Source organism: Venturia canescens, chromosome 8 (genome assembly GCF_019457755.1).
Source record: "Venturia canescens isolate UGA chromosome 8, ASM1945775v1, whole genome shotgun sequence".
Classification (NCBI taxonomy): Eukaryota; Metazoa; Arthropoda; class Insecta; order Hymenoptera; family Ichneumonidae; genus Venturia; species Venturia canescens.
Genome location: NC_057428.1, coordinates 16,308,508 through 16,322,266, shown reverse-complemented (window position 1 = coordinate 16,322,266; position 13,759 = coordinate 16,308,508). Strand labels below are relative to the sequence as shown.

General features: G+C 44.1%; 1 protein-coding gene across 4 annotated transcripts in view; it reads right to left on the bottom strand.

Annotated features, from left to right (window-relative positions):
- The window catches only part of Myo10A (Myosin 10A), a 78,056-nt gene that overhangs the window by 37,335 nt on the left and 26,962 nt on the right, over positions 1–13,759 (bottom strand). For 3 of the 4 annotated variants that reach the window (XM_043425997.1, XM_043425996.1, XM_043425998.1), the window contains exons 3-14: positions 10,684–10,794; positions 7,551–7,639; positions 7,264–7,327; positions 7,074–7,183; positions 6,622–6,906; positions 5,706–6,162; positions 4,971–5,300; positions 4,420–4,865; positions 3,705–4,082; positions 3,218–3,561; positions 2,139–3,082; positions 91–273 (exon numbers count right to left, since the gene is read on the bottom strand). In XM_043425997.1, the coding sequence (XP_043281932.1) occupies positions 91–273; positions 2,139–3,082; positions 3,218–3,561; positions 3,705–4,082; positions 4,420–4,865; positions 4,971–5,300; positions 5,706–6,162; positions 6,622–6,906; positions 7,074–7,183; positions 7,264–7,327; positions 7,551–7,639; positions 10,684–10,794 (3,741 nt within the window). Of the gene's footprint in view, positions 1–90; positions 274–2,138; positions 3,083–3,217; positions 3,562–3,704; positions 4,083–4,419; positions 4,866–4,970; positions 5,301–5,705; positions 6,163–6,621; positions 6,907–7,073; positions 7,184–7,263; positions 7,328–7,550; positions 7,640–7,744; positions 7,852–10,683; positions 10,795–13,759 lie in introns of those variants that run through there. The other variant, XM_043425999.1, reaches the window with a different exon arrangement.

Genomic DNA, 13,759 nt, shown 5'->3' with positions numbered 1-13,759 from the left:
TTTTTCCGTATCTCTATTGAACTTTGAGTATCGAAAGGAATGGAAAATAATAAAAAGAACGAAAAACTATGAATATTGATGAATACGAACTGGCGATGGTTTTGCGATTGGTGGCTGCGGCGGCGGGACAGCCGGTCTTCTCGGGGACTGAATTTCCGGTTCCACAGGCTTGTCTACGACAACCTTGGCCACCGGTTTTCTCTCGAGGGGCTGGAAGGTCTTGAGTACCGGCATCTCCAGGTCATGCTCCAGTTCACGTACAGCCTGATTGTGCTGCAACAAACGTTCTCCGCATCATAAACGATCCAAATACGTGTATATTCACGCGTGTATTATTTCGTGAGCTGAATTCGTTGGCGGTGTCGGCACCGCGTAAGAAAAAGACTGTCCGGAGTATAGTTATTGGCCCAACATTATTTCTCAGACTCTCGGAAAATATTTCTATGGAATGCCAGGGACTACAGTCCTTGCCATGTGAGCTGCTGAGGAAGCTCGTCGTCGTTGTCGTCGTTGTAATTCTCACGCTCGAGTATTCTCATTTTCACTAGCGAACAATGGGACCCCCCGGCCCGCCTGCCACTCACGATTAATCCAATTGCCATCGCTTTTACAGACCATTCTCGACTCTCACCGTTCGCGTACGACACTGTCAGCTATTCTTACACTTTTTACTACCGATTCTCCCATCTTCACTGACTCAGTCATCTCCGCCAACCCGTCCAAGTACATCCGATTATTTTTATTACCCCTTCGAGAACAATTTAGCCTAATTGCTCTTTGTTCCAATGGATTTGTGGCTTATGCGAGTATCCGATGATTCCGGTAGTGATCGCTTAATCACGGGCGATTACTCGGAAACATCGGGTCCTCGGGTTTGATCTGCTAGCCCCAAAACAGTTACCGCTACCTTAACATTCACTTGGCTCCGAGCTCATCCAATCCGCTTTTTATACTCGGAGCTTTTTCTCCGCTAATGTACTCGGTTAACTGTGCAGACTGCAACCTTTTTTACGAGCACGAGCAGAGTTTCTATTTTACAACCACATAAAAAATATAGCCTTCCGGTTAAATTTGGAATTTGTAATGATCGAATTTCGTTGTTATGAAAATAAACGATGGATTTATGGCGTTAATGGGAATTTACCGACGAGCTAAGCAATGAAATACTATTTCGTATACAAATCAAATGCACTTTTTACTAACGGAGTTTGTTTTTTCAAAGTTATCGCGATTTCGACAATTCCGCAAGGCTCCGTTCTCGCGTTGGGGTTATTCCAACTCTTAATGATCTTTATGTAATTCCTGGTGGCTGGTAAAGTCACCGTCTTTTTCAAATAGTGGCAGGAATTCGTTGTTTCCTAAAAAACAAATCAAAGCAATCGTCTTGGAATATTGTGCAAATTTTTATACAAAATAAAGGTCACGCTCGTCAAGTGACTCGCTGATTTCCTTATCACGTGGAGCCTAGAGGACCCCGGACTTCGATCTCGTTAAAACTCCTAAGAATTTACATTTCCATGACGTTTCTTACGATCTCAACGTTGAGACTTGTACTTTGATCGTTCGAGGTTCAGGCCAATTCGAGTGTTAAACATTGTTCAGTTCGGAGTTGAGTCATCGCTTAAGGCGGGGTCACCCCGTGTCGCAGCCCGAATTTTTTGGGATTATTTCAAACAGACTTTCGAAATTTGAAGGGTTCATTCATTCGTATTTCGACTCTATAATTGAAGGATTATTGCGCTATGAGAGATTATTGAAAATTGAAATCTTGTGTTTCGAAGCGCGAAGATCCTTGAATTTTTTTAATTTTAAGGCGAAAGCCACTACTTTATAAATCGAAACGTTCTTTGGTGTTTTGATCTCAGATTAACCAACCCCCCGGAATCGTGGAAACCATGGAGAAACATGGATTCTTGTGGAGTAGCTTTACACCGAATTAACCCGAGAGCGTTGGAATACCAATAAATAAACCCTCTGAATTTCAAGTCTACGTTTGTTTTCCTCGGCACAAAGAAATCGTGAAAAACCCCCGAAAAATCCGGCCAGCCCGTTAACCAGCCGGGAGCTTTGAATTCTTATGGATCGTGATTTATCAGAGAGATTATTTTTTAGTCTTAAGATTATTTTCGTTGACCCACCTCTCTTTTTTTGATCGGTGGGAAGCTATTTTTTCGTTGCTCGAGGAACATGTGTTTGGCAGCTGGGAAAGCAGGTGCGAGTTCCATTTCTGAGATGAGATCGAGGCAGTAATCGAATCCGTTGGTTTCGGTGACAATGGCATCCGGAGCGTCCAGTTGGTTCCAAAGTGTGATGGTCCAACCGGAATTTTCGACCCCGTGATTGTGGACAGCGAGGTTGGCGAGCTCTTCGCAAGTGGTCCACGAATCAACGGCACAAGTAGTAGTTTCCCCGTCGTAAAAGCCAACTGTTAGTGCCATGTTTACTCGGTTTCTATTTGCACGCCATTCGAGGACGCAGGGCGGATAAGTTCGCGGCACGTGATGATTGCTGGGTTGATTGTTGTTCATAATTCGGTGAACCGTCCGCTCACCCTGAAGGAGCTTTCGCTGACAGTAGGCTTTGTAGCCGTCGTAGGCGTGATCGGAAACGTACTTTAGAAAATACTTGAACAAAGTTGAACTTGGCTGGAACGATGACAAACAATTGGCCAACAATAACCATCCTCTCTCCTTGTTGCCATCGTTCTCATTCTTCCACGTCTGATTGGCCAATTGACACAGTATTTCATCCCTCAATTTCTCATTTACGATCCCCTTGTTCACGATGTAATCCCCCAGTGCTTGCTCCCTCTTCCCACTCAAATTATTCTCGTTCATAAAACGCAGGATCATCTTAAATATCATCAGCGAATCCGTGTAATCTTGGTCACGCGCTTTCGCCAAAAATGGCGTTTTTATCGGCTCTCTTTTCATACCGAATATGTGACTCTTGAAATATATGTTGGTAAACTTGGAGAACTGATGCTGGTCTATGTCTCCTGGTAAATTGTACGTGTGCACCATCGGGATAACCGTTCCAACGACTTTCAACAAATTTCGCTCCGTATGCGTCGGCTGCCAGTCTAATAATTCAATGCAAACGGTTCAAATTATTACGGAATCAAGGCCACAAAGTACCGACGATTTAAAATTGTAGTAGCAATAAGTTTTTAATAAATCAAAGACTTTGGCTCGGAACAACGTTTGTCAAAACTTACCGTCCAATTTGCTGTAAATGAAGGCCAATTCGGCAGGTATTTCAAGATGATTAACCCCTGCAACCGCCCGGGAAGCTCGCTCTTGCTCCTCTCTTTGCTGTTTGGCCTTTGCCCTCTCTCGACTGGCTCTCTCGATTTCTGCCCTTTTGGCCATTTCTTCTTTCAGCGCCTTGAATCTTTCTCTCTCTTTTTTGCCTCGATACATCTTTTGTCCCATGAGAACGCCTCTTTTGAGGTCACGGAATTTTTTACGGTCGCGATAACCCCGATAAACCGCTTGGATGAATATCGTGCTTCGTGCGATGTTGAGAAATCTTCGACGAGCCAGAAATCCTCGGGTGTAACTGCACTCAAAACAGTGAAATTTAATTCTCGCTTCGGGACATGAATTTTTATTTTTCTCATTACAACGGATTATAGCAAAAATGCGGAAGTCAAAAACTTTTTATGGCTTCTTTCTATTGATGAATAATAATTGAAACCTCACCGTTGAACAGTAATTGCTGCTCTTTCGAGAATCAGCGCCCTGTTGTATTCCAAATGTCGTTCCAAGGATTCGCGAAGGAAAACTCTGGTCAATCCCAGTTGATACTGCTCGTGTGCGTCCGGAGACGTAGATTTGTCCAAAATAATTCGACAGAGCTCTTTGTTCGGTGCCCCTCTCGGCAAATGATTTGGTATTAAATAGCGATAACGATCGACGAAATGACCAAATTGCAATCGTACGGGGTATCCGGTTTTTCGAATGCAGATTGTTTCGAGCATGCCCGTGTAACGAAGCTGCTCAAGTACGCATGGCATGTCGAATTTCATCGGCGCTTTTTCTGTATTTGGCTTTATGCAACGCACGAACCAGGGATTGCATCTGTGGAAAGAGGAAACAAAATTTTCTGGTTCGATCACTGATTTCAATGAATATTCACTTTACGGATTCGGCGTTGAACTTTCAGCCACGTTCGAAATAAACATTTGTCGGAATGACAAATGAAGTTTTCATTTTTATCAAATCAACGGAAAAAGTTATCGAAAGCTTGTAAAAATGTTAGAAAATTATTGTTTTTCAACGCATCACAATAAAAAAATTTGCAAAATTTTTTCTTCCATGGACGAGTGTACGAAGAAGGTTTTTTTTTCTTTTTTTTTTTTCTTTTTATTCAATCACTAAAGTTTTTTTCGACTCCGTACCATCAGTGGTTACTTACTGAGACATCGAGTCCAGAAGCTGTTGAAGACTGTCGTGAAATCTGGCAGAAACAGTGGGAGTCCTCGGTTTCATAGTGACGAATCTTCCATTGGGTTTATTGACCGTTTTGTTAGCTTCGTGAGTAGTTCTGACGTGTTGAAACATTTTACTGACCATTTGTATTTTACTACTGATAAGCAATTCGACGACATCGGGTCTGAGGGTGTCGCGATTTTTGTCGAGAAAGCCTTCGACGTTGTACCAAACCTGTCCAGCGTAATGCTTTATGGCAAATTCGGCCGAGTTCATTCTCGGCCTTGAATATAATTCACTGAGAGCGTGGTTGTAGTGACATTTCTCGAGGAAGGATAAATCGGTTGCCTTTGGGAAGTTGCTCTCGTCGTCGAGAAGGTGCAAAATTCCAACTGGCTTTTTCGCTATCAGCTGAATCACCGGAAGATTGTCCTGTTTTATTTGATTTTTTTATTAATAAAAAATTATCATACCTCGCCGCTTGTTGTAGATGAAATACTTGGAAAGAGTTATTCGCATAAAAACGCTTTGACGCACCGTGTAATTAATGGTCGTCCAATCGATCTTTTCCTTAGCGTATTCCTGTTGCTCCAGCTTGAATATATGCTTGTTGAAATAAAAGTGTAAATTCTCGTTCGCATAATTGATGCAAAGCTGTTCAAAACTGTTTTCGGCAAAATTTTCAAACCCGAATATGTCGAGAATCGAAATAGCTGCAGTTTGCTTCGTTCCTTTGTAAACAATGTGATTGACGCGTGCTACCAGCCAAGAAAACAGTGAACTGTACAGGGCTTTTGCGAACGCGTCTCTCGCGTCCAAAGCTTGGTCGATGTTCAGAGCGGTCAGCACTCGTTCGTTTCTCGCTTCCTGACGGACCATTATTTTATCTTTTTACATCTCGAAATAACGAACTAACTATTGCGACTGTAACTAATGCTCTCGAAAGAGTGTTCGAACTTTCGACAGAAATAAAAGCAACAATATTTTTTAAGCTGCACTCGTAAATCAATTCTAAATTCATCGATTTTCGTTCACTGAGATTTTTCATGTTTGTGCGCTGTTTGGAAGAAAAAGTGCTGCTCCGGATAAATCGTAACGTCAAACAGAAATGCAAACTCTCAATTGCATCATAATCGATCTGAATTTCGATAAATGCCAACAGAATTCTTCATTTGCTGACAAATTTATATCGACTTGGAGTGAAAATAAACTAAAGAATTCGAAATGAAGTTATCAAAGTTTGAAAATGGGGGCAGGTGTGACAAGACTCACGGTAGTTTTGGTAGTGAGTGCTCTGATGATTCCATCGGCATTGACCTGAAGGAGATGAGCAGCCCAGCGTATCTCCGCGTCGGATCCAACTTCAACACCTTCCTGTCCGTGTCTCATTTGTTTGCGATGAAAATAAACGTTGCCGAGATGCAAAACGCTGCTGAGTATCTTAAAAATGGTGTCTTGTTCCTCGGAGGTAAAACCCAACACTTGCATCGCGGATAGCAACGCCTTGAAGTCCTCGGTGTCGTTTTTACCGTCGATCTCGCAGCTTCCACCCTGATTCAGGTAAAAATACTTGTCCGGAGTTAAAAGACCATACTTGTCTCTCAGCTGTTGATCGAGCCCGGCTAGAAGTTCGTAGAATACGTGATAGTTTCTCTCCTCGGATGCTTGCGTTACTATGCGACTTTTCTCCAAGAGATACTGCGTTACACGGCCACCGACGATAACTCCGCTGAAAGAGCAAAAAAAGGAATGTTCACACAGGACCTAGTTTTTCTGCTCGAAGCAGCGTGTACAGCGGAATTTCCATTGTGCATATTCCATTGAATTTTTTCATCAAATCAATCTTTTCGTTTCATTCCATTTTCAATCAATTTTCATGAATGAAAATTCGACACGTTGATCATTTATTCGTTGAATAACAACATTTATTCAACTGAGATGAGAGTTTTTGTCGGTAAGTCAACCAAACTGTTTTGTAACCGATGATTTTATTCGCTCAACTGGTATTTTTTTGTTCGCTTATTCCTAAATTTCAGTTACTCTGATAACTAGGCGAACGCTTGAGATATCTTGAGATAAATTAACTTTACTGCATGAAAGACTCGTCGGTTCGATCGATAATTGTCATTCCTGTGAAAATTACTTGTGCAAGAATTCTGCGTTATCGGTGAATTTATTGGCAACTTACTCTCTGAAATGGACTTCAAGATATTTTCCAAATCTACTGCTGTTGTCGTTTCTCGGTGTCTTGGCATTCCCAAAGCTCTCGAGTAACGGTGCAGCTTCCAATATTTGTTCAGTGACGAGGTTGCTGGGTGCGCGATTAACGGCAGCTAAATACTGCATGACGAGTTTCGTTGATTCGGTTTTTCCCGATCCCGATTCCCCCGATATGACCACCACTTGATTGGCACTTGAATTATTGGCAGCTGACACTTGACTGTACGCGGACGAGCCGACGGCAAAGAGGTGTCTAACCGGACGAGAAAACACGTTAACAACCTTTTTTTCTTTTCAAATTTATTATCACCAAGTTAATTTTCTAATTTTCCATCGCTTTTTTCATCATCGACGTCCTTATTGGCAAGTTCGATGAGATAAGTCAACGACTTCCGGTTGACGCGAGGGGTAAACACTTACGGTGGCAAAGTGCCCAGTATCCGTCCCTCGTACAGCTTCACCTGGTCGAGTCCGTAAATATCGAACATTTTGTACGGATTCACTGCCACGAGAATACTTCCGGTGTAAGTCTGATAAATTTGTGCAAAAAATATTCATTTTTATCGAAATTCAAATTGACAGTCAACTCCAAAACATAAAAATTACTCACGTAGATGAGTTCCTTGTCATAACGAATTTTCAAGTTCCATAGTAGAGAAGCTTCGTTAAGATCACTAAAAAAATCATCGATTTTAAAATGAAAACGTGATTGGTTGAGCCGTCATATTATTCGTTTAATTAGACTATGAATAATGCTGAAATAATAATAAAAATTGTGGACTCGAGTGACCGTTTAACTTCTCTCGTATTTGGAAAACCGAATAATTTTCATTAAATTAAAATTTACAATAGGCTAATTCGTATGACTGCTTAACGTATAATTTTCAATGGACGTACTTGATTTGTATCATATCTTCGACTCCATTCTGTCCAAGATCTTGTCTCGGTCTGACTCCATTGAGATTCGTGAGTGTAAAAGTCTGTGGCTACAAAAAATAATTGTTGAGTGTAAAAATAATACGAATAAATATATTGAGATAATTATTAATTATAATTTATCGATTGGTCGAAGAGCCAAGAGGATTCATTACGTTTCTAGTGAAAACTTGTACACACGATTGAGCGAGATTAGAAAGTTTTCTTCCCGTTTTCGATCTCAAGCTCATTGGCCACGATATTCTCGCTCGATTCCCATCAATCGGAGCAGTCCGTCCCCGCGAATCAATTTTCATTTCGCTCTCAGACGAGTCGGTGACCGAAAATTCATTCATGAAGCTATCGTCGTTCAATCTCGTTGAAGGAGAAGCTTCAAGACTTCGTTCGAACACATTAACGGACTCGAATTTCCATTCCGCGTGCTCTCTGTGATCGTGAAACTCGACATATCTCGATTCCACGTGTGATTTTTTTAATGCCAAATAATGAGACACAGAAACGTCGTGGCCATCGATAGTTTCAGCGGAATTCTTCTCCGGCCGGGTTTCTTTTTATTCGAGATATACTGTGACACTGAATTCACGTCGGAATAGCTCACTCCGCACATTTACATACGTATCGACTTATAAATAATACTTTCTACGCTCTCTTTTAACCTGACTCTTTGGGGGCTTGTTTAAATTTCGATATAACCGAGTTTTCATGTCCGAGTCCACTGCTCAAATGACACGCATTTCTTTCGTTCTCAATTCCCCATTATGAAAACTCCACGTCATATACTTTGTTGTCCGGAAATGTTCTCCGACTTATTGAAAAGAAAGACGAAATGGAACGAGTTTGAATGTTCGCGTCGTTATAAAGCTTTCGTGCGAATCCGAAAATTTCTTGCAAACCTCGGGAAGACCGCTCTCGTGATACTCGAACCGGATGCAACGGCCTGCGAGGTTGTGCACTGACATAGGCGTCAGAATTGCTCTGATGGCATGAGAAATTTTCCCTTTTGTTAAAAAGCATATTGAGCCCGTGCAAATTCGACGATATGATTTTCAAAAATGACACTATTTTTTTCACTCTTTCCTTTTTCAAATGATTTCAGAACATTGGTGAAAAATGAGATTTTAAATAAATCATTTCGTTTTAAAAAAATGGACTCTACGCTCGTGTGCATCGTCATCTAGAATGGGACACCGGTCAAACGCACCGTTTCTCGGGCACGTCGAGCAGTGGGGTTTCGTTACAGAGAGAAAAGGAGTACTGCAAAGAAAATAAACGTGAAAAATAATCGCTTCGATTCGAACCGAACGTTTCGTGAGTCGATTGATATCGTTCGATCGTTATTGACAAGAAAAAGGGCGCAGAGCATCATTACTCTTTTACTTTTCACTTCGTTCGACGAAATTTATCTTCGATTGAGGTCATTGAATTCTGTGAATGAGAGCCGGATATTTGAAACGCACGAATGATGAAAAATCTTAGGTATACGATCAAGTGTAAAGAATAAATAAAGTTTCATTGATTTTTCACTCTGTGCGACAAATCGATTATTTACTCTGCTCGCTCGATCATCGCTTCGCGGACTTTCAGCCGCGGGGACTCTGCGGATCGAGAGTGCAACGAGGAAAGAGCGAGAGAGAGAAACGATCGCGGGACTAGACGAAAACTTTCGCGGAAGCAGCGACCCGACGGTCCCTGCAGTTTCTCGAAGTGTGCAATACTTGTTTCGATAATCTCGCATATCCCGTACGCTCGTACGTATTTACTCATAAATATCTTGTGCTTTTATACACTTTTCGGCCTCACACAGACCGCGTGCGTACACGAGCTCACGCGTGAACTGACGGATTCGACTTTCCATGAAACGAACACAGGCGGGCTCTCGCGAGTCTCGCGTTTCAATACTTCGTGTACCGTTACGGTTAGGCGAAGAACTCGCGATGAAGACTCACATCCGAAAGAACCTGTCCGCTGCAGCCGTAACACGAACCTCCTTATCCGAGTATTCGAATTTCATCGTTTATCAAGAAGCAACATCATTTTTACCATCAATTACAATTTACAAGCACGTTGAGAAGAAAAATTATTCATTCAATAGCAACTGACGTTACTGGAAGAGTTTTCTTCGTTAAACTGAAATTTTTTCGGAGATAACGAACCGGCAGTTCGATCTAAAACTTTCGTCTAATTCAACCTTGCGACGATCGCATATTTCATTCCAATGACGAAACGTTGTCACACTAGATAATGAAGTTGAGTTTCTGAAATATCTGCAAGTGCTGACAGCGTCTCGGTGCTAATTGTTAAAGAGGAATTAAGTTCAGACGGCAATGGCGAGAGCTGCGATACTCGAGATTGAACGAATTCCTCTAATCCGTAAACTTCGAATGGTCATACTCGAAGACCAATCCTGCCGGAAGCTGCGTGAACTTTGATGCCGAGTAAACATCGTCAAACAGTTAGAAAGCATTTAATTGTATTTATGGAGCACCGATAAGTGCTTTTGTTTTTATCTTCGGAGCTCTGGGGCTGAATGGACGTCGAAGTTCCTTCAAACGAGTGCTTTCTCGTGGGGAATCACTGTCACTGATATTTTGTACGATATCACTCCGTGATGAAGATGATTCCGATCGAACCTGTCTTCGATTCGGTCTCAGGCTTCCAGTCCCTCTAACTATAAGAAACGTAACGTAGGAACAGTGTATTCACGTACGATACACCGATTGGTCTTGCCTAGTATAAATTCCGTGGTCAACTACTATCAAACACGACCGACCGAAGGTTCTTTCTCTCTCTCCCTTTCTCGGGTTCGCGCTCCGGAGGATGGCGTCGTTTTCAGGAAATGCAGACTAACCGGTTGGCTCTGGAGACCCCGAGGCGGACACTTCGCATTGTTGGTTTATACGAAGAGACACACGCGAGCAACTAACGAGTCTAGATACATGGCAGCTCGTACGCGCTGGCCAAAGACCAGACGAGGGACCACAGAGAAAATGGTAACCTCGTTTTCCGAAGATTCTCGCATCGCTCTCGAACCACACGCCGATGGCGAATCGTCGCTTGACTATGTTTTCGTTTATTTCGAGTGAGTTTTGTTTACCTTTCCAGCTATCACGGCCTGGACTGATAAGACATTGGCAGCTCTGTGGTACTCCAGCACCTCGCCGGGCAAAACGTGTCCAACTCCGGGGTCGAACCACACGAGTTCGCCCTGAAAAATATTAAAATTGAGAATGAATTAATTGGGCGAGGGAGATCGAACGGGTGGTTTTCATTTCGTGGACTTAATTACGTCAAAAAACATTGTAACGTTATCGATTATCGAGAGCAGTAAGAAATATGAGAAATATATTTCTCTCGTTAATTTTCCATTGATCATTTATTTCCTCGATAAAACTCAGTCGATAAATGTCGCGGAAAGACCCAATATTTTGGTACTTTTGGTAAATAACTACTCGCACCATTCTCGAAGACGATCCGCGCTCTTGATCCTTCTTTTTGCTCTCTTCTTGTCTTCTGACTCTTCGCCTACCCGTACAAAATCCAAAGATCGAAGACGAAGGCGCGGGGGAAATCGATCTCACAGAACTCATTTGACCGAACGACTTGACGTGCGCGGCGACCGATTTTTTCACATAATTCGTACGATCCTTGATAGATTTTGTGGTACCACGGGAATTTTTGACGTCGGAGGGGCCTGACGAATCTTGACGAGCCTCCGAGGGGCTCTTGGAACCGATTTTGACCGGTATATTCGAGGTTCTACCGGTGAAACTTTTTCGCACGCTTCTAGAGTAAAAAGGAAGTGTCGTTGAACCGTCGTTCGAGCGAACCGGTTTTGACATTTCTGTGGTTTTCGAATTCTTGGATTTTCCTCGATCTTCCGAAGAGCACGTTGCTTTCGTTTCAGGCTTGTCAATCGCATCTTCATCCTCGTGCGATTTATCGGCATTTTTTCGTCCCCCGACGCGACGACACGATTTATCCTCGATCTCAGCATCGCGATGTTTTTTCGATTTCATCGATTCTTCGCGAGCTCTCGAAGCCCGGGGTCTTTCGCCAGTCGCAAAATCGATCGTCGCATGATCGATTTCGCGCGTTGATCTCCCCTGCGATCGGCCGGACGATCTCGCCGGAGTCTGATTAATCGATGTGTCCAAAGTTGCAACATTATCGATTATTCGTCTTCTCGAAACTTGCCTCAATTCCCTCGTGTTCGGGACGACGATCATGCGGCGGGACGAATTTCGATGGGTAACGGCGGAGCCAAGTCTCTCGTCCTTGATTTCGCGGCTCCGAGCTCCGCCGGTGGTCGTTTGCGAGGAGGATCTCGAGGACGATGTATTTGTTCCGAAAAAACGTCCGTAAAGTGGATTCTTCTTTACATCACTTTTATTATCCGGTTGCGAACTTTCCTTTTTTCCTCGATAAGAAAAATCGTCAACTCTTTCCTCTTGTTTGCGCTCCCTCTCAACGACAATCACTTCGCGATCGCGCTCGTCGTGATAGTTAGACTTTCTGGCAAGTCTCGCCAAGCTCCCGGTCGATTTTCTCAGTTGTGATTCTCTCGAAACGATTGGTAACGATAGCTTCCTGCGCCTTATGCGTCCATAAATCGGTGCTTCTCTCGATGCTAAAGAATCCCTCGGCGTCCTGCCGATTCCGAGCCATTCGGGCTCCGGCCTCGACGACCCGGTGGTGTGAGCAATTTTCGGCAAGGTCGAAGGTCGTGGGACCGTGCCTCGCGTCACGTCTCGGAGATGCGTCGACGCTGTGAGGAAATCGGCAACCGATCTCGAGCTGCCGGCTCTCTTGCCTTCCATCGAGGCGTCTCTTCTCTTTCTACCAACGTTGCTCGTCTGCTCGCGTTGTCCCGAGTGTTGTTGAAGGCCCGAAGTATTTTTCACGTATCCTGAATTCCTTCTGACCGATTCGTCGCATCTGCGTCTCTCTTCTCTCAGCAAGGAACTTGCTGAGAGCGACAAAGCCCCGACCTCGAGGGCTCCGCTGCTTTTGCGTCTTATCAGACCAGAAGTGGAGTTGTGGGCAGCGAAGCTGCTGGCTCTTCGGTTGAGTATATCCTGGCGAGAAACCCTTCGTCCCTCCGGCAACAAAACATCCGGTAGAGCGTCATTTCCGTAATTATTATCGGCGTAACGATCGCGCGATTTTTTCATCACGTAGGGCAAAGTTCTCGGCCTCTCCTCGAGGTAAGGTTCCGGCATGAGGGTATTGTTGTTCGCGAATCTTTCGGCGTAGTCACGAGCACAAAACCCGCCACCGGATGCAACGATCGTTCGTCGGCTCCAGCGATTACGAAGCGTCTGAGCAAATCTTTCGATTGCGTTTTCATCGTGGCGATGACGATGATCGTTGCCATTGTCGTTATTTCTTCCTAAGCCCACGCTACGCCTTTCGATTATGTCGCGTCTCGAGACGCCTGCGTAATATTCATTGCAGCCGAGCGAGCCCCTCTCGTACTCCTCTTCATCATCCTGCGTGGCCATTTTCCTATTTCCGTTTTTACCGACCCGACGCGCGACCGAAGCACCGTTATGACCTTCCTCACAAGCATGTTGCACCCGTTGACCTCCGGACGTGCCTGCTACTTCGGCACTCGTCCCGCGCGAAAATGCGCACGAATTCGAAAGGCTATCTGGGTCTGGGCCGCGTTCCAATCCGGAATTATGCAACCCTCGTCTCACGGACAACGGTTCGGCGCTCCCGCGGCTAGTTTCCGGTCTCGCAGACCGGCCCCTCGAATCATGTTTATTGCCCCGAGGTTGCTGTTGCTGATGGACCGTCGTTTGACGTCTGGATGACGAGGATGAACTTTCACGTCGCACCGAAGCCGTCCGGCCGGTGGTCCCGCGCTCTTTCTGTGACCAACTCCTCGGGGCATCCATCACGAAGCTTTTGCAACTTCGATAGGACCGGGACCATTGCTGATTACGACGCAAACCAACAACACTCGCTCGAAAGTTTCGTTTGCCCAAAATTCTTCCGTTTTACCGATTCGGTTCAACACTTTTATAGAATATTAGGCTCTCATTGGACCAATAAACTTCCGAGGTTGACCTCGAAAAGCTCACTTTACCGAACAACCTTTGTGCCACTTTTGCAGAACCGATCACTCCGTTTTTTTCCACTTTTCCATGACTCGACGCGTACGATGC